General features: G+C 48.8%; 3 protein-coding genes across 3 annotated transcripts; 2 read left to right on the top strand and 1 right to left on the bottom strand.

Moving 5' to 3' along the window:
• Positions 1–84: 84 nt before the first annotated feature.
• INPP5E (inositol polyphosphate-5-phosphatase E) lies at positions 85–10,403 on the top strand. Its single transcript, XM_042878952.1, has 11 exons — positions 85–161; positions 1,081–2,110; positions 3,036–3,159; positions 3,854–3,951; positions 4,590–4,714; positions 4,869–4,988; positions 5,372–5,479; positions 5,756–5,917; positions 6,465–6,580; positions 7,013–7,149; positions 7,883–10,403. Exons 2-11 carry the CDS (start codon positions 1,263–1,265, stop codon positions 8,013–8,015), a joined length of 1,971 nt encoding a protein of 656 aa, XP_042734886.1. The 5' UTR covers positions 85–161; positions 1,081–1,262; the 3' UTR covers positions 8,016–10,403.
• PMPCA (peptidase, mitochondrial processing subunit alpha) lies at positions 9,443–15,530 on the bottom strand. Its single transcript, XM_042878953.1, has 13 exons — positions 15,478–15,530; positions 15,195–15,397; positions 15,037–15,116; positions 14,684–14,766; positions 14,322–14,416; positions 14,064–14,164; positions 13,439–13,702; positions 13,168–13,260; positions 12,778–12,896; positions 12,224–12,314; positions 11,906–11,968; positions 11,440–11,584; positions 9,443–11,120 (listed from the first exon to the last, which is right to left on the bottom strand). Exons 1-13 carry the CDS (start codon positions 15,528–15,530, stop codon positions 10,951–10,953), a joined length of 1,560 nt encoding a protein of 519 aa, XP_042734887.1. The 3' UTR covers positions 9,443–10,950.
• A 132-nt stretch (positions 15,531–15,662) lies between these two features.
• Positions 15,663–18,180, top strand: ENTR1 (endosome associated trafficking regulator 1). Its single transcript, XM_042879173.1, has 6 exons — positions 15,663–15,993; positions 16,205–16,278; positions 17,107–17,218; positions 17,341–17,403; positions 17,515–17,654; positions 17,875–18,180. The coding sequence occupies exons 1-6, from the start codon at positions 15,670–15,672 to the stop codon at positions 17,966–17,968; spliced, it is 807 nt and encodes a 268-aa protein (XP_042735107.1). The 5' UTR covers positions 15,663–15,669; the 3' UTR covers positions 17,969–18,180.
• Positions 18,181–18,212: the final 32 nt, after the last annotated feature.

Here is an 18,212-nt window from a genome sequence, read left to right as displayed (position 1 = left end):
CGGGCCTCGAGCAGCGGCTCCGGAGGGAGCGGGGCGGCTGCGGGCCCGCCTGGCAGTGCCGGGGCCCGGGCCTCGCTCGGCTGTGAGTGGAGACAGCGAGAGGATTGCCCCGCGGCGGCGGCGAACCCGGCGAGGGAGCGCGGGCCGCGTTCCTGTCAGCGGTGAGCGGGGCGGGACGGGCCGTGCGGGCCGCGCTGCGTGCGGGATGGAACGGATGGGACGGGACGGGCTGCGTGCGGGGCGGCCGGTCCTACCGTGCTCCTTCCGAGGTGTCCGTGCAGGTTTCCAAACGTGTCGCTGCCGATCCATCCCTTCCTGAAGGCGGCTCGCCTCGAACCCGGCGCTGTGTCCCTAAAACTGGGGGGATGCTTTCTGAGTTTTGGATGTCAGGGGGAAATTCTTCACAGAGAGAGCGGTGAGGTGCTGGAACAGCTGCCCGGAGAGGCTGTGGATGCCCCGTCCGTCCCTGGAGGTGTTCGAGGCCAGGTTGGATGGGGCCCTGGGCTGCTATGAAACGTGAAGGTTGGTGGCCCTGCTGTGGTGGGGGGTTGGAGATGCGTGATCCTTGAGGTCCCTTCCAACCAGGCCATTCTGTGATTCTGTGAGTTTCAGCAGCGGCTCCTGGGGTCGGTGCAGGAGGAATGGCGGCTGTGAGCTCCCTGCTGGTTGCTCCTTGCTCAGAGGCCGCTGGAAATTTCCTGGCCTGTGGCGCTGGCTGGAGGCTGAGCACCGTGACTCACAGCAGGGCTTTACAAGAACGTTACAAGAACTGGCAGGGATGGATGGGCAGCTTTCATTTGCCGTCGTGCTGCTGGTGCACGCAGCTCTTTTCTTAAGGAAATACGTTTGAAGTGATGCTGAATATGCATGAGAGGGCATGTGGGAGGCCAGGACAGCGTCCTGCTCTTGTAAAAATTAGGATAATGTTGGTGCAAGGTCACGTTAAGGTTTGCATTGTTCTATAACGTGGGCCTGCAGGGAGCTCGGCTTCCTGAGTCCAGACTTTGCAGCTCAGGAAGTTCTCATTCCTACGTGTTTCTTTTAGGAAAATTCATGTGTTTTACTCCTTGAAATTTGCAGACAATGCAGCTGTCCGCACACGCACCTTCCCTTTGTTCTCAACCAAAGACTGAACTGTCTCCAGGCTCCACGTCTTTCTGGCTTGGTTAAAGATTTGTTAGACACGGAGTAAGCGAAGGAAAAAAAGCTATGCTGTGAGGAAGTGCGTGTGGAGCAGCCCAGAGCTGTAACCCAGGAGGAGAATGAGTTCTCTCAATGGATTTTCGCAGCACTCAGGGACGTGCGTTACACAGAAGGCAGAAGGCGGAGCAGTACAGGACCTGCAAGCTAAAAAAGCGGGCAAAGCAGCAAAGAAGGAGCCCAGCGGCAACGGCACCCTGACCTTTGAGTCTCCTCCAGGTGTGGATGCCTTCCTGAATGAAACCTTAAAGCTTCTACCGGACGAACTCAAAGCTAACGTGAAAATTAAATCAATTACCCCAAGGCCTCCGAGGAAACCCCGGCTGGAGCGTGCTGCATCTTTGGATGAGAAGAACTGGAAGAGGTGGAGGAGGTTTAGAACTAGTCAGGAAAGTCTGACCGATCCCAACGAGACGAGTTCCTCCAATGGTTCTCTGCAGGAAGCAGCCCTCACCTCTCCCGTCAGGGGTAGAGGAACCCCCTGTTGTGAGCCGAACTCCTTGCACAGTTCACCAGATGCCTCAGAAGAAAGTCCCATGGGGAAAAGCAAAGGAAGCACTTCTGACCTGGGGAAACGAGCCTCCGAGATCTCCAGTGCCTTCGGCGGGCTTCTGCGTGGGAAAGCCTTTGTGGGCAGCAAACCCCGGCTGTCCCAAATAACTCCAGCTCGACCTCTGCCGCCCATGGAGCTCAACGTGGCCTCTCATACGCTGAGGACAGCTAATAAGATTGACCCAGATTTAATGGATTATCGACATTATTCTCAGAACAAGTTTGGGAGGGTAAGCAACAGCTTGAGTGACACCGGGCTGCATGGCAACGGGGTGCTCTACGATAATTGCTCCACAGACTCCATGAAATCTACGTTCAGCCTGCTCACTCCCATTCGTTCCAAGGATGTCCGAAGCAGGTACGTCCCCCAGCTGCTGGTGGCAAAGTGTGCTGTGTGTGGTAGGTGCCAGCTGCCCCGTGGAATCCTGATGGTCAGAGGCAGAGAACTTGTGACTGGTCGGTAGATCACCGAAGGTCTCTGTTGTTTAACTTACTGAGGAGGCTGGAAACAGTTTGTAGGTGGAAATACTGCTACAAATACTGGTACAAATACTCTGTGTTCTGCTTTGTGTGGTGTTTTTGTGTGTAAAAGATTTACTGTTGGTTTTCTTGTAAAGTTTAAGTAAGCTGTTTTGAAAGCTAAGGAGCAGTAGCTGTGCATGCTAACAGTTGGGAGTTTTTCCACTCTGCCTCAGATTTTGCAGGATTCTTTTGAGGAATAATCTCAAGTCTCAGTACAGCCCTTTGTCCTACTGGGGCCCTGACCTCTTACTCAAGTTGGTTGTCTTCATAGTTAAGCTTAGATCATTGATGGAGGGGGAACTGGTTTTGCGTGTGAAGGCGTGGAATCCTCATTCTGCAAAGACCTCCCAGCACACAGCATAAACACTCTGATGTGGCACAGGTTGGGAAGCGTTCTGAAAGGCAAAGGACATCAAGTACTCAGCTGAAAATGGTGTGCTGTAGGTACACAGTGCACTGCAGGACCTCAGGGGATAAATCTGATCAATGATCCAAGGAGTGGGTGGCAGTAATGAAAGGGAAAGTAGTTCTGCTTTGAGCTGTTTTGTGTTTCCCTGCACGTCTACTGCTTCTTATCTTTGGGCTTCTAAGAACTGCAGACGTTCTGGTAAGCTCTAAGGTAGCAGAATAGTGTATAAAGACATTGTTTTCTTGAGCTGAAGTTTTATTCTTTATTAACTCAAGGTTTGAGTGGTAGAAATCTGTATTCCAGTCACAATGCTGTTTTCTTAGACACTCCTTTGTGGATCTTCTGTTCACAGAAGCTATTTGGAAGGCAGCCTTCTGGCAAGTGGTGCCTTACTGGGAGCAGAAGAACTCAGCAGATATTTCCCTGATCGGAATATTGGAATTTTTGTGGCCACCTGGAACATGCAAGGCCAGAAGGTATGTGCACACAGTTCTCCAGCATGCTTTTGGCAGCAGTAGAATTACCCTGTATTTATCACAGGGAGTGGGGTGATGGTTTCTTCTTTTCACGGCCGCGTTCCTAATCAGTCTGATTCATTGTCTTAGCCAAATGGCAGGGCCTTCCATGATACTCAGCTTAGAGATAAAGCCTCAGTGCTGGAGTTCCTCAGGTACTTGGTGTGGAAACAGCAAGAAGCTTCCTAGCACTTCTCTGGCTTTATGGCAGCTCCTTGACTCTCTATTGCTGGTAGGGTCACATGAAGAGAGAGGACTGATTGTTCAGTACTTAGAGAATATCCCTGAAGAGTATCATCTCCTACCTGCATCTTTACTTAGCATAGGGCTTTACAGTGGATTCAAATAGATGGTGGAGAAGCTGTGCTTGGAAGAACACCATCAGCCCCTGCGGTGTTCAGTAAAAAGCCTGTGAGCTTGGTGAAGAAGTACATCCTGGAAATGAGAAATGTCACCTTATCAGCCCATGTAGCTGCAGTAAGAACTGTGGAGTGCTGGATGCTGCTGGGGTGACAGCACTTGAAATCTACCTTTGGAAGGAGTATTCTTAGTGGTATCCTACTTTAGAAGCATGGGTTGTTTGTAAAGCTTGTAGCTTTATCTGCACTTCTCCTTTTGTAGTAAATCTTCTTATAATTTATTTTGTTAATAACAGGAACTTCCAGAGAACCTGGATGACTTCTTGTTGCCAACAGATCCTGACTATGCCCAGGACATGTATGTCATTGGGGTTCAAGAAGGCTGTCCAGACAGGTAGCAAAAACAATGTAATGAACCATCCTTTTTTCTTGTTAACTAGTCGCTTTGTTTTTAATTAGTCTGGCAATAATCATATTCTTCACAAACCACCTTGTAATGTCTGTGAATTGTATTGCCTGAGCACCATGGGAAATGGTGTGAGAGGAAAATGTCACAAAGATCTATAAAGATCCATACAGGATGTGGCCCGTTAGCAGGGCAGCTAACACGACTCCTGTTCAGTAAGAGTGTAATCTGAGCCAGGTGTAGCCGAGCTCACTGACCATTAGTGTTAGCAATTCTGTGCTCATTAGTACAGCATCCCTCCGAAATTCACTGTGTGAGGCTGACTAGGAGGTCACAGCCCCATGGCAGTCCCTGTTTTTGTTGTTGTTGGCTTTTTTTAGATCACTCTTCCTTTGAGAATTGTATTGCCTTGAATTTGAGAGCTCTAAGTCACCAACATGCAGACCCTGCTCCATGGTCGTGGTTTAGACTGAGCAGCCTTTGTTGCACTATTGCTTTGGCAGCGGAGGTCTTGCTTATCCTTAGCTGCCTGTCTTCATCAGAGGGACAGCTCTGCTTCCACAGTGCTGATTGTCTTTCCTGGTTATTGTCTCCTGTGCTGATCCAGCTGTTGTTCTCTCCTGCAGAAGAGAGTGGGAGATCCGCCTCCAAGAGACTCTGGGCCCCCACTACGTCATGCTGTACTCTGCTGCACACGGAGTGCTCTACATGTCGGTCTTCATCCGAAGGGACCTGATCTGGTTCTGCTCAGGTGTGTGATCCAGTATGAGCTGGAGAATGGGGAGGTGAAAGGACTGCTGCTACCAGGTGTCTTGTCCTTTTCTCCGGGGCTGTTCCTCTCCTCCCTTCCATACCCGTTGCCTCTGGAGCTTTTCTCTAACAGCAGCTTTCCTTTCTCTTTCCAGAAGTGGAATATGCCACGGTGACAACCCGAATCGTATCTCAGATCAAAACCAAAGGAGCTCTGGGAATCTGCTTCACCTTTTTTGGGACCTCCTTTCTCTTCATTACCTCCCATTTCACATGTGAGACACCTGCAGTTTTGTTAGAAGTGTCCTGATTGAGGAAGGAGGGGGTTGATTTACAAAAGAAAGAAGGCTGCAGGGGGGCAAAAGAGCAGGACAGACTGAAGTCAAAGCTCAGCACTGCTGAGCTGAAGAGGGGAAGGAGGGGAATATGTGTGGTAGCAACTTGAAAAGAAGCTGCTTAGAAAACAAAAATGAGTTCTGTGCATTTGTTTCCCTTTTTCCACTTTCTGCCATTATTTGTAAGTCTGCGTGCTCCCTGGGGCAGTGTTCCTTTTTACAGGAATATCTGATTCCCATTGAAAAGCTCTTGTTATCATCAAAAACATAGAGCTGAATGCAAATGATGCATCCTTGCCAGTAGTGGGATTTCTGTATTTCAGCTGGAGACAGTAAGGTGAATGAGAGGAAGCTGGACTACAACAAAACCATTCAAGCACTTACCCTTCCTAAGGTCGTTCCAGACACAAACCCGTATCGATCCAGTTCTGGTAAGTGTGAAACATACTTCTGTGTGAGCCCATGTGAGCAGGGGTTGTGCAGAATGAAGGGGAGTGCACAAAGGAAGAGAAATGGGATGGCTTTCTTTGAATTAGTTGATGTAAAAAGGGGCTGCGTGTCTTTCTCTGTGAGGATGGCTCTTATTCACACAGTTTCCTTTCTATTTTTTAGCTGAATCGTAATTTGGGGGATGTTTGAGAGAAAAGGTTGAAATGGAGGAGCCATTTGTTTCCTTTTATACTGATGCCTCTGCCTTGAATCTGCAGGTGATGTTACAACTCGGTTTGATGAAGTATTCTGGTTTGGTGACTTCAACTTCCGACTAAATAAGGACCGTGAAACTGTGGATTCCATCTTGAGCCAGCATCCAGAAACAGGCGTCTCCAAACTGCTGGCCTATGACCAGCTTACCAGTGAAATGGGTAGAGGTAAGTAGCAGCTGTCCTCCCCAGCCTGCAGGAACAAAGGTTCCTACGTACAAAAATGATTACTGCCAACTCCCTATTTTATAAAGATACCCCCTGCTTTTTCTTGTGAAGATCACTAGAAAGGGAACTCAGCAGTTGTTGAATCTAGTGGGAGTCTGTCAAAGAGAATTCTGCATTTTGCTGTGTACTATCATATATTGTGCCAAGCTGCTTGTTGCTCTGTTTCATCCGACTCCTCTGTAAAATGGACCTCATTCTCTCACAGCACCAAGGGCATTTAGGTTGAACAGACAGCAAACACAAAGCATTGTGAGCTTTTAATGGAAGGGGAAGCACATGCACCAAGTGTTTGTTTAAATAGGCACAGACTAGCTATTCATCATCATTTCACATAAGAACCTGAACTTCCTACATTTCCAGAGCCTAGTCTTCCCTAGTCATGTATGTACACGCTTGCATTAGTTCAACAGTGTTGAATAAGTGCAGAATGAGTGCCAGTGTGATGGAAGGGGTTTGTTGTTTACATTGCTCTTCCCCTCCCATACAGGGTCTATTTTCAAGGGATTCCAGGAGGCTGACATTCACTTCCGTCCTTCCTACAAGTTTGACATAGGCAAGGACAGCTATGACACCACTTCCAAGCAGAGGACTCCTTCCTACACGGTAAGATTGGATTGCAGAGCAGCACTCTTGGAAGGGCTATTTAGGCATCTTCCTGTCTCCGAAGGGGATTCTCACCTGCATTAAAAAGCTGCCTTGAATATGTCCCCTCCTGTAGTAGGTCTGCATGAGATACAGCCATGCTGAAATTTGTTAAGGGTAGCAGGGCACGTGGAACTCAGAAGTAAGGATTGTTGAACATGTGAGAGTTTGTCACAGACTGCCTGTCTTACTTTTTCCTGCCTCACATCATGTTACAGTGCATTATCTGTGCTCAGAACTGGACACAGAAATGCTGTTGGGATCAGACAAATTCTTCATGACTGCATCCCTGTCCAAGAATTTCTCTCAGTAGAGTCTAATCAATGAACTGGTGCTTCTCTCCAGCACAGACATGCAAAGGGAGTTACTGTGAGTTTCCTCTCTGTCTCCCAGGATCGAGTAGTGTTCCGCAGTCGGTACAGAGATGACATCCAAGCTGTTAAATACTCATCTTGTCCTGTGATCAAAACCTCAGACCACCGTCCTGTGTTTGCTTTGTTCCGTGTGAAAGTGAGGCCTGGCAGGGACAAGTAAGTACCTGTGGTGCTGCTCTGTTCAGCTGTATGTGTCTGCAGTGATCCTGAGGATGTGCTGCTCCCTTTCAGCATTTGGGAGAATCCCTGAAGTAAGAGTGAATTCCCTGCACTTCCTTGTGTTTGTTTTTTAGCCTATATTTGTTGCCAGTGGTCAGAGCAGTAATGGTGCTTAAGCCTTGCAGCTGACATCAGAAATCCTGGCTGCCGGGTCTCTTAATCCTCCTGAGGGAGATTAATGGAGCCTGTTGCAGTTGGCTGAGTCTGTGTTCTACCTGAGAATGCAGCTCTCTGGTTTGCCTTTAAGCATGGGCACATTTCATCCTCTGTTTCTCTTTCCCTGTTTTGGGATTGGTGCTGTTTGTCCCAGTGGTGGCTGTGTTCCAACATAGCTGCATGCATATGAATTGTAGACTCTCCAAATTTCTTACTATTCCACTGTCAGCTGCTGTGCCAGTGTAACTGCTCAGAAAATGCAGTAAAGTCACCGAAATTTAGCGTGCCACTTTCTTGTAAGTAGCCTGCTGAGGGAGTTTGAAACCCAGGTATCTAGAAAAGGATGATTTCTTGGAGCACTTCATCAATTAGAATTGGGATTTGGATGGAGGGGGGCTTAAAAAAAAAAAAAAGGTTAAAAAAAAAAAGTCTGGCCCTTTGTTTTATGAATTAGTTGTTAAATGTTGGGCAAACAGGAATACATCTGTGCCCTAATCTTGTTTCTATATTGCAGTATTCCACTTGCTGCAGGGCAGTTTGACAGAGAGCTCTACTTAATTGGAATAAAGAGGCGGATTACAAGGGAACTTCAGAATCGACGACAGCAAAAGGACCAAAAATCCAGCAGCATATGTAGCATTTCCTGAGCTAAGAACTCTGCAACGCTTGTGTTAGAGGTGCCTGGAAAGAGGATTTCAAGCCACGGCAACATCTGCAGGGAATTGTCTGCTTTAGCACCTCTGGCAGTTGCTGGGGCCTGTGAAGAATGTCTTAAACCTCACCCTGGATTCATTTGCATGAGGTAATCCATACAGCTCAAATGCTTTTGCTGAAGCAAAAAGAGTTGGTTATTTAGGGCATCCATTCCAACAGACGCAATATTTTGACTGTACTGTCTTTGGGAAGACCAGATGCAGGCTGTCTCTTCTAAGGTGACTCCATACAGGGTCCACATCTCTTGGAACTGGCATGGCTGGGGGCAAGGGACCTAAGAAAAACCTGCAGGAGGGTGAAAATGTTGGTTTGTCTGTTTGATTTGGTCAGGTTACCCCTCGTATGTTGTGGGTTTGGGTTTTTATTCCTTACCTGTAGCCAAATGTGCAGTATTCTGTAAAATGCTGAATGGGGACCACTTAGGGAACAGGTCAGTTTTGTCTATGGATGGTTACTCCTGAGTTGGGCTTTTTTGGACCTCTGCAGCAGGATCTGTATGAGTGTACAGTCGTACATTGGAGGTGTACAAACATTGCCTTTCAATAATTATTCTGTAGGCCTTTTTTGTTAGGGAGGTGTGTAAATCTCTCCCACCATGCATTTGTCTGTTGGGATTGCTGGAAGCACCCCCTACTTCAGATCACTCCCCCCTTTCTGCAGCAGGACGCTCAAGTTGGAAACAATAGTCCAAATGCAGCTACTGGGTGATGTTCCACCAAAGTGATTGAGATGCTGAATGAGGACTGAGGAAGGAAGCAGGGAAACTGCAGCAAGTCAGATCAGTGCCATTCTGTTACCTCTGATGACAGTTAAATTCCCTTTGTTTTCATTTTCCCAATTCAGTGAACTGTGAATAACTTGCTGTTTTTGATGTGTTGTTCCCCTAGAGATAAACACACACATGAACTGGTGTGGCACTGGTGAAAAGTTAAGTACAGCTAATATTTATAGGCACAGAGTGGCTGGGCTATTCATCACCTCAGTACATAACACCATGCAAACAATTTGGAAGTGCTGCTAACTATGCAACCTGTCCAAGACAGGGCTTCTGTTCTGCGGTACAAACATCATGGCACTGAGCTGGCTGTAGCCACCAGCTATTCGGATTTCCTTTCTTTTTAAAGGAATAAAAATAAATTCATATGGTACCATAAATGAGAGCCAGTCTTATTGCAGGGCTGTCAGAACTCCAGCCGTTTGTGATGCCTGCTAACCCTCTGGGTGACCTCAGCCATTCTTCTTCAGCTAAAAAGTGAGACAGGCTCCTTTGCTATTGCACTGAACAAATGAAGGGCATTTCAGCTGCCAGCTCAGGAAAGGTAGTGCTTAACTGCTCCATCTCAGAACTCTTGCTACTTGCTTCAGTCATTTAGAGATATCTTTATTGCCTTTAAAAACACGCACAGCAATCGAATGACTTCCACTCTGTGAGTTCTGTAAAAAGCAGTGTAACGTGTTTTGTTCCAGTTATGTAAGGTATGGTGATAAAGCAGATCGTAGCTGCCTCGTGGTATGCTGCTCCCCACCTGATTGCTCCCCACAACACACAACAAGCCATGACATGCTGCGATGCAGCTGTCTCCACTTCTAAGTCCATACAGCCAGGCATTATTCAACCCAAGGTGCTTTCTCAGCTCTTCTGGGTCCCCATTTTTTCCATATGTTAAACATCTGCCTTTTTTTTCTTTCTGGAACACGATGGCAGTCCCATGTCTGCCACTTTCAGTATCACCAGCTTTCTAAACATTGTCATTTCATTGAATTTAACTGCTTCCTGAGCTCCACACCAGTGTAAGGCTGACAGATCTGCCTTCTTTTGTGCCAGGCCTTAAATTAATCTGACTGACACTCTGAAGAAAGGTAGGGTACAAGTTTAAGGTGCAACTCCTTCAAATATTGGTTTAGGAGTAAGAAAAACTTTTATTCTTTAGCATAATTCACTTTCAAATGAGAATCTACTTTCCCTTGGGTTCTAGCATAATTATTAAGTTATTCCCAGACATATGAATTCTAAGAGTATTACAGATGGTAAATTACAGCAGTAAAATAATCCACAATGCTCGGACCAGAACCTGGATTTCAGATTCTGTTTTGCATGGCTATCAACCAATACTTCCCCAAGTCACTTTGACCAAATACTTGTTCACCATGGTGATAGCTGGAATATTCTCTGATGAGAGAGTATGAAAATATTCTCTTGAGCAGCATTTTCAGCAGTCCTCCTCTACCCATACAGGTCTCACAGGATGTCTCACTGGAGTACAACATGTCAAACTGAACTGTAATCTAAAGCAAATTCATTAAAACAAGTGTGGTGAGCACCCTTGCGAAGGAAAGCTATTAATTAGAGGAACGCACCTCTAATTATTAGCCTGAAGCCTTTTGTTTCGTTTCATCCCATCTGGCCTGCTGCCATGTGTCTGCAGGGGCAGGCAGGCCTCTGCCTTCCCCAAGGCACACAGCGGGGCCTCTGATGTCACATCCACACTGCTGCTGCTGAAAAGGCTGCTCCTGCAATATGGCTTAGAGGTAACACACAGCAGTGACTTCTCAGGTACGTGCTTTCGCTTGCAGTGATGGATGTTTGGGGCTGCTATGCTCTCCCCAGTACCAAGAGAAAGCTGTATACACCCATCTTCTCTTGAGGATCAGAATACTCACCCTGAGCCAGGGTGGGCCTGTAAATCCACTGAGCTCTTTGTAGCCCAATGTTGTGAAGCAGCTTTGCTCAGCTGTAACGTCAGTATGTTTGCACAGTATGCCTGGAAAGATCTGGGAGGGAGTGGAGCTGTCTAGCAGTATCACAAATGCACGAGAACAAAATGAAAGCAGCAGCAAGTCTCTCAGATACATTCAGGAAGTGCTGCTTTATCGAAAGAGCCGGTAGAGCCGGGGGAGCCGGCCGTCCTTACTGGAAAGGGCTTCTTGGATGTGTTCATAGGTGGGCAGATCTGTCAAGTCGCCCAGTGCAGCCACAGCTGGTTTCTTATGGAGCATCTTAGTGACGACTCTCTTGATGTCAGAGGATTTCACCTTACCTGCAGTGAAAAAAAAAAAAGCCAGAGGTGTAACAGCCACATTCTGAATAGCACAAACCAGCTTTATTGTGGTACCAACTCAGACCCCACGGTGCTCAGAAAACCAAATCATCACTAGCCTTCTCTACCACGACTCAGCTTTCTCCCTTCTTCTAGCAAAGAATACTCGCTTGCAAGCAACTGAGAAGATCAGTTTGAAATCTGTAGTTAATTCCTCATACTAGAACACTTTATCTATGCTATCAATATACATATTTAAGTTGCCACCCCCAGGTTGTACCCACAGATCTATCCAGGGAAGGAAAACTGGTTTACTCACTGATCAGTGCACAAAGCTCGTGAGGCAGTTTCCTGGTGTTCGTTGCCAGCACTTGCCTTCCCACATCTTCAAAGATTACTGGTCTAGATTCAAGGTTCATCATGAGCATAGACTTGAGTTGTGTTTTTGCTCTCTCAAGTTCCACCTGTAAATGAGCAGCAGATACAAACATCTTCTAAGATAACTGGCCACTGCTCTCTAATACAAGCTAGCAACATCCTCTGGAAAACCCAAGTGGTTGGATTAGTGCCATATTCCAGCCCAAACAGCCTTTCTTTTGCTCTACAAAGATTGGAGAGCAGTGGAGCACTTCGGAGTTGTGCAAGACCTTCCTCTTTTGTGAGCATGCTGCTAAAATGGACATTCTTTCATGGAAACACATGAAATACTTCACCCCAGCAAGGCCAATACAATGCAATACTTCAGCTCAAAGACCATCACACAGCCTGCAAGTTATGTTGCTGACCTCTCCTATCGCTCCTGCCATTAGAATGAATTCTCTTGTGATGATTTCCACCATCTCTCGGACCTAAGAAAAACAGGTATTTGAAACAAAATTACAACAGTGATTAACATTCTGTTAAGACAGCATAACGTGCTCAACATTGAGTTTGATTTCAGAAGACTGCTCTGTTGGATTCCAGTAGCTTTGCAATATTACAAGTTTATAGATATCTGCTACCACATTATCATCAAGTACAAAAATCCAATCCTATCCCTGTTTGGTAATCAGTGATGCAATGACTGCTTAAGGACACCTGCCCTTGAGTACAGGACTGAATACCTGTTTGGGATCTGCACTGGCATGTATGCACAGGAGACCTGTGTCCTCGTAACTGTGGTGGTAAGAAGTTGCATTATACATCCAGTGGTGCCTGTGAGTGCACAAACAGAACGTTAAAGTTTAGACAATAGAATATAAATATCAAATTAAAAAAACCACGGGCAGTGATTCCCCTCCTAACTCATTTTCAGGCTTCTCAGTAGTACCAGAAGCATTGGTCAGTGCCCACAGCTGACAGTTCCTCCTTCTTACCCTCTGAATCCGTGAGACTAAACAGAAAACTGGGACAGTACTCCTAGCACCTACAGCCAACTCTGTGCATATTCCCTGCCTGAAAGAATGGATCGGGCTAATGGAAGAAGAAAGGATTCTGGCTCACTTCTGACCTTTCACCCTTTCAAAATGCTCACTAACAAGCAGATCAGTCTCACGTATTTCCAGCAGAATAAGCTGATGTAAAACCTAGGAGTGCTGCCTTTCACAGGACGAGGCCTTCCATGACAGCCTGCTGTAGAAGACTGTTCCTGCAATCCATTTAGCAAACACAAACAAACCTGTTGAGCACATTGAGATACAGTCGGGTGAACATGCCCTTGCCAGGCCCTCCAGCTGAAAAAGAGCCACCGCCTCCCATCATCATATTTAATACTGCAAAGGGAATGAAGTCTTCCTCCTGAAAATCAGGATGAAATTCGGTCACTGAACAGCAGAGACCCAGCAGAGCTCTCAAGGATCAGGGATGAGTAAAGAGAAAAAGAATTCAAAACATGGCACAAGAGGAATGGGAAGATCAGTGCCTTTATCAACTGGTGAGTGAAAAAGCTCTTTCTGCATACAGGTTCCATCAGCAGCAAGAGTGCCAACGCTCACATATTGAGACATAGTAGCTTGAGGTTCTGCAAGTACAGGGCAACCAATACACAGTATCTTAGGTTGATACTTACTAAAAATGAGCAGCTTTCTAACCCAATCATAATGTGGGTAAGCTCTGGGATTGGAGTGGGGCCCAGGCTCACATCTGACATGTCTTTTTCGACCTGTGTGAAAAGCAGACAAACCATTAGGATTGATTTTCACATCTGTCTTATCCAGCTTGCAAAATTCCTATTAATCAACTCATCAACCAGGTTAGGGCAGATCCCACAGCCAGTTTGGGATCATATTCAAATCAGCAACTCTAACAGAAAGGAAAAGGCCGTTCCACCTTCCTTTTACCTTGACAATGCCTCCCGTGTACTGAGCCACAGACCTGTCCACCTCCTTGGTCTGTGCACTACCCCACACTGGCTCCACTCCAAGCAGATATTTCTTTGCACACTCCACCAACTGCTCGTGCTCAATTCCCACCCCTGCCAGCACCATCCTGTCCGGCGTGTAGTAATTGCTCAGGTATGAGTGCAGGACTTTCTGATCAATTTTGTCAGTGTTTTCCACTGGGCAGAACCTCTTCAGTCCAACTGTATTTTCTCTGTAGGCTGCCTAAAAGGAAATAGACACACTGAAGTAGCAAATATTAGTTCACCCCCTCAATCTACACCTTTTGGTTGAGACCTGGGAGAAAGGACAGACTGAGCACTGTTTCAGTAACGTCAGCATAAATCAGCATCTCAACAAAGCCAATGTATGATCACTACACTATGAACTCAGATTAAAATCTTTCCTGTATCAAATATAGAGCAGAGGCAGCAAAGTTCTCCCTCGTACCACTGAGATCTGAGTAACGCAAAAATCTGTTTTCAGAAGTCTGAAATTAACCCTGCGCTCAGGGGAAACTGAGGGAGAGGATGCAGCGTGTCTCACACAGGGCGCTGCACACAGGACAGACTTCTCAGTGTTTTACCGCGTGGATCATTTCTGTGAGGAGAGGCTCTGGATCAGGTCTCATATTCAAGTCCTCGAGCTCAAACCGTACAGCCATTCGAGTCATCTCCATTTCTTCATCTGTAATAAGAGAGAAAGTGACAGATAACAGCTGCCAGGCGAGATCCTCATGTGCTGAAGGAGAACTCTCAAGCTTCTTGGTGGGCACGATCCAATGGAGAATTCTCCAGTCGTGCTTTGGGATTCCTGTTCTGAGGCAGATATTACGTTCCCAAACCTGATAACCTGGGCTGCAGGGCTACGTCAGCCAGCAAGTTGACCACCGTGTCCAGGCCTTTGGCATCAGCAGAAACAGCATACATGATGGTGTCCCTGCAAGGCAAGCAGAGGGTGCTGCTCTGAGAATCACATTCGCTCAGTAATGGTGCTTTAGGGCATCACGGCTACAGATGCTTGCCCATAACTCAATAAATGCTTTGAAAAGGCAACTCTATTGGCTCTTATTATCCCGCCAGTTCACTTTTGGGATTTCTTAGCAGATGCCACAAGCAGGATTCTGCTGCTCAGAAGAATAATGCAACTTCTACTGTCACAGTGACTGTCAGTCACCTCAAAGAGAACAGAGGAAGTCCCTCGTACCTTGAAGCCTGGCAGTCACAGATGCCTCCGTGCTTTTCTAAGGTGAGAAGAATTTCATCTTTGCTGCTAAACTGCGCTGTGGACTAAGAATGAAGATCGTCAGTGTCACAAAGCAGCAGAGTGACAACAATTTATAACCTCTCCCTGCAGCCCAGAACGGGCACCTCCTGCTCCAGCACAGCACCGCAGCCTCCCTTTTAAGTTCTGTAAGTCAAACCGTTCCCTAAATACTAAATTCAGAGATGGGAGCACCGCAGGCTTCAGAGAGCGCTAGGATCCATTCGTACAGACCGACCTCACACCGCCGCCGCTGTCCCCAGCCCTGCACACAGCGCGGACCCCGCGCTACTCACGGAGAACGCCAGCTTCTCCAGGAAGTGCGCGATGCCGCTCAGGTACTTCGCTTCGTGCCGCGATCCGGAGTTGATGAGGACTGGCGGCAGAAAGCACGAGATCAGCGCGCCGCCGGCCCAGCCCGAGGCTCGGCGCCCCGCCCGCTCCCAGCACTCACGGCCCACGGTGCAGAACTGCCCGAATTTGTTCTGAGAGGCGACGCGCAGCCCGTTCTCCAGCACCGTCACCCTCGTCTCGAAGCGCTCCCGGCCCTCGGCCGCCGCGAACACGGCTTTGGGCACGCCGGGCAGCGGGCACGTCAGCGACACGTTGGGGTAGGAGCCACCTCCGCTGTAGCTCCGGGCGGCCGCCAGCCCGCACCTACGAGACAGCCGCAGCCGCCGTTAGGGGAGGGGCCGCCGTTACCGAGAATAACGAACTCCTCCCCCGCCGAGGCTCACCGCCGGGCCGGGCCCCACGCTCCGCGCCTCAGCCACGCCGCGGCGGCCGCCATCTTGCCGTGCCCCCGAGTCTCGCTTCCGGCCGGCGCCGGGTCACGTGAGCGCCGCGCGGCGTGCGGTCGGGAAAGAGGCGGGTCGGTCTGCCCGGATTGGCGGAGCGCTGCGGGGGGGCGGGGCGAGGAGCGCCGAGCGATGGCGGCGGCGGAGCCTCCCGCGGCCGAGCCCAACCCGTTCTCCTTCCGCGAGTTCGTGCGGAGCAAAGCCCGGGGCGTCGAGGAGCCCGTCCAACTCAGCCCCCGCCCCGCTTCCCCTCCTCGGGCGGCTCTGCCCGGCCCGCTCCTCGGCTCCCTGTCGCTGCCCGGCCCGGCGCCTCCCGCCGAGGCGGAAGAGGATGGAGATGAGGCGGGGTGGAGCGGCAGTTACCGGCCTGCGGCTGCCGAGCGGGAGCACCGCGCTGTGAGCCGCCGTGAGGGCTGCGGGGCGGGCGCTGCTCCGAGAGAGCGCTGCTACGAGGAGGTGAGCGGGGACGGACGGATGGGGAACCGCTGCGACGGGATGCGGCGCTGTGGGAGGGAAAGGCTGCCCCCAAACCGGGCCGTTGAACAAAGCTGCTCGGCACCAGATGTAATTTTGCCCTCTCGTGTCTCGCGGTCCCGCCCTCGGGGTGTTTGGGGGCCGTTAAACCGCTCCTCGCCTCTAAGAAGGATTTATTTCTTTTCTCTTTTAGCTGAAAGCAGAGAATGCCGCGTTGAGGAGGAGGATCCGTGAGCTGCAGGAGATCTCTGGAACTCAAGCAGACATGTGAGTGAGGCACAGCGTGGGGAAGGAGTAAATGAATTGTCTTAGGGTGCCCCCTGGAAAGAGAGAAAAGATTCCTAGGAGTGAACTCTGTTCTGTTTGTTAAAAAGCTTTACCACAGAATCGCAGAAGCCAAGGTTGGAAAAGACCTACAAGATCATCCAGCCCACCCATCACCAATAGCTCTCACCCAATGTGTCCCTCAACACAACGTGCAAACGTTCCTTGAACACCTGCAGGGTCACTGAATCCGCCACCTCCCTGGGCAGCCCATTCCAGGGGGCTCTTTCAGAGAAGGATCTGATTCTGGTTTATCAGATTCGTTTTTCTTATGCACGGTGAGGTGAAGTTTTGTGAGTGCATTTAGGCTTCACGCAGCTTAAGTTGTGAAAGTAATGGCAAGATTCCACAGGGGGCAATTTCTCTCCTTTAAAGCAAGAAGAGCATTTTAATGTTGGCAGGTGATTAACTCAATGTTGGGAGACATTAAAATCCTGAGGTTGAACAACTGATCCATGGTAGTGATTTCTCTTTGCTGTGCTGCTCCTCGCCATGAGGCAGCTGCTGCTCCCGTGGTGATGGGGTGACTGGTACAGAATGCTCCACACTGACTGTGAACACACACGTTTTCTGTACAGTTATGCTGTGTTCAGCTGTTTCCATTGGTGCTGGTGGATGACGAATGCGGAAATCCCTTGAGCTGCAGCCTACAAAGGCAGTTCTGTGAGATGCCTTAATTTTTTGTTATGTGAAGAACAGAGTTTCTCAGTTCTTCCCCTGGAATTTTCATGTGGTTATTTTACCAAATGCTATTTTCTGTCTTATTTTAAGGGTGAGGAAGCTTGAAAGAAAGCTCGAGGAAAACAAAATTAAAGAAGAGAAGGAAGCTCAGGACTTGGAAGCAATGGTGCAGCACGTGGAACAGAATCTCCAGCTGATGACTGTAAGTGCTGCCATCCCCATCTCATAGCATTCAGAGCAAAGGTGCTACAACACAAACCAAGTCGCTTCCAGCATACCAGCGAGCCTTCCAACATCTCACGCTCATCCTCTGTTCTCTTTCAGAAACGGGCTGTAAAGGCAGAAAACACCGCTACAAAACTGAAACAGGAGAATGCATTACTTCAGGTACAAAGCAATAATGTTCTAAACGCCTCCGCTGGCTGCTGCTGCACCTCACTCAGTGCTGTGAGTTCTGTGTTATATTTTCGTTAGCAAGGGTTTTATTTCCCTTCCAAGGTTCAGCTGAAGAATTACAAGATGGAGAATGAAGCTCTGAGGTCAGGGCAGTCGGCAAGCCTGGCTGTGGTGAGGCAAAACGCAGACACAGCCTTACAGAACCTTCTGACTGTTATCACAAACTCTCGATCTTCAATAAAGTAAGTTGTTTCCAAGCGCTCTGCTAGCTCTATCTCAGGTGCTAAATGCTGACAGCAGCCAGAGAATAAGCATCCCCACTAGGGGGAGTGAAACTTGGGTTCTTTATTATGCACTGCAGGTCAGTCCCTGTTCTCGCTTAGTTGCAATGTGTTTTCTTCCAGAAAACAGTGCCTGTGTGCTTTATCCTCTCCAGTCTAACGCTGTGTTTCTCTCACCCAGGCAGCTGGTCTCTGGAGCAGAATCACTGCAGCTCGTCGCCGATCTCCTTAAATCCATAGACAGAATTTCTGAGGTGTCTGAAGATGGACAATGAAACCAACCAGGGACTCAGAGCTCAGCGCAGAACTCCTTACTGAGCGCTGCTGCAGGAGCAGCTCCTCCATCCCTGCGGATGGCTGAGGTTGGAGCCGGCACGGGGCGGGACCGATCCCACAAAGGGCAGCGCTCAGCCAACAGCGAGCGGGACCGCAGCGCCCTGCCCTGCTCCGGAGGGCGCCAACAGGGCTGGCAGGAAGGCCCGGCCTCGCACGGGAACGGGCTGCCGCGCTGCTCGCAGG

Source organism: Lagopus leucura, unplaced genomic scaffold (genome assembly GCF_019238085.1).
Source record: "Lagopus leucura isolate 7727_CA_CO unplaced genomic scaffold, USGS_WTPT01 Super-Scaffold_100022, whole genome shotgun sequence".
Lineage (NCBI taxonomy): Eukaryota > Metazoa > Chordata > Aves > Galliformes > Phasianidae > Lagopus > Lagopus leucura.
Note: the sequence above shows the minus strand (reverse complement) of the source record. Positions and strands in the feature narration are given on the sequence as shown.

Coding starts and splice junctions, on each gene's coding strand:
- INPP5E (XM_042878952.1), top strand. CDS start 1,263: ATGAGTTCTCTCAATGGATTTTCGCAGCACTCAGGGACGTGCGTTACA. Junction 4,715..4,868: donor CCTGATCTGGTTCTGCTCAG/GTGTGTGATCCA, acceptor TTCTCTTTCCAG/AAGTGGAATATGCCACGGTG. Junction 6,581..7,012: donor AGAGGACTCCTTCCTACACG/GTAAGATTGGAT, acceptor TCTGTCTCCCAG/GATCGAGTAGTGTTCCGCAG.
- PMPCA (XM_042878953.1), bottom strand. CDS start 15,530: ATGGCGGCCGCCGCGGCGTGGCTGAGGCGCGGAGCGTGGGGCCCGGCC. Junction 12,897..13,167: donor TAGAAAGCTGCTCATTTTTA/GTAAGTATCAAC, acceptor CCTGATTTTCAG/GAGGAAGACTTCATTCCCTT. Junction 11,969..12,223: donor CCAGTGCAGATCCCAAACAG/GTATTCAGTCCT, acceptor TGTTTTTCTTAG/GTCCGAGAGATGGTGGAAAT.
- ENTR1 (XM_042879173.1), top strand. CDS start 15,670: ATGGCGGCGGCGGAGCCTCCCGCGGCCGAGCCCAACCCGTTCTCCTTC. Junction 15,994..16,204: donor GAGAGCGCTGCTACGAGGAG/GTGAGCGGGGAC, acceptor TTTCTCTTTTAG/CTGAAAGCAGAGAATGCCGC. Junction 17,404..17,514: donor AGGAGAATGCATTACTTCAG/GTACAAAGCAAT, acceptor TTCCCTTCCAAG/GTTCAGCTGAAGAATTACAA.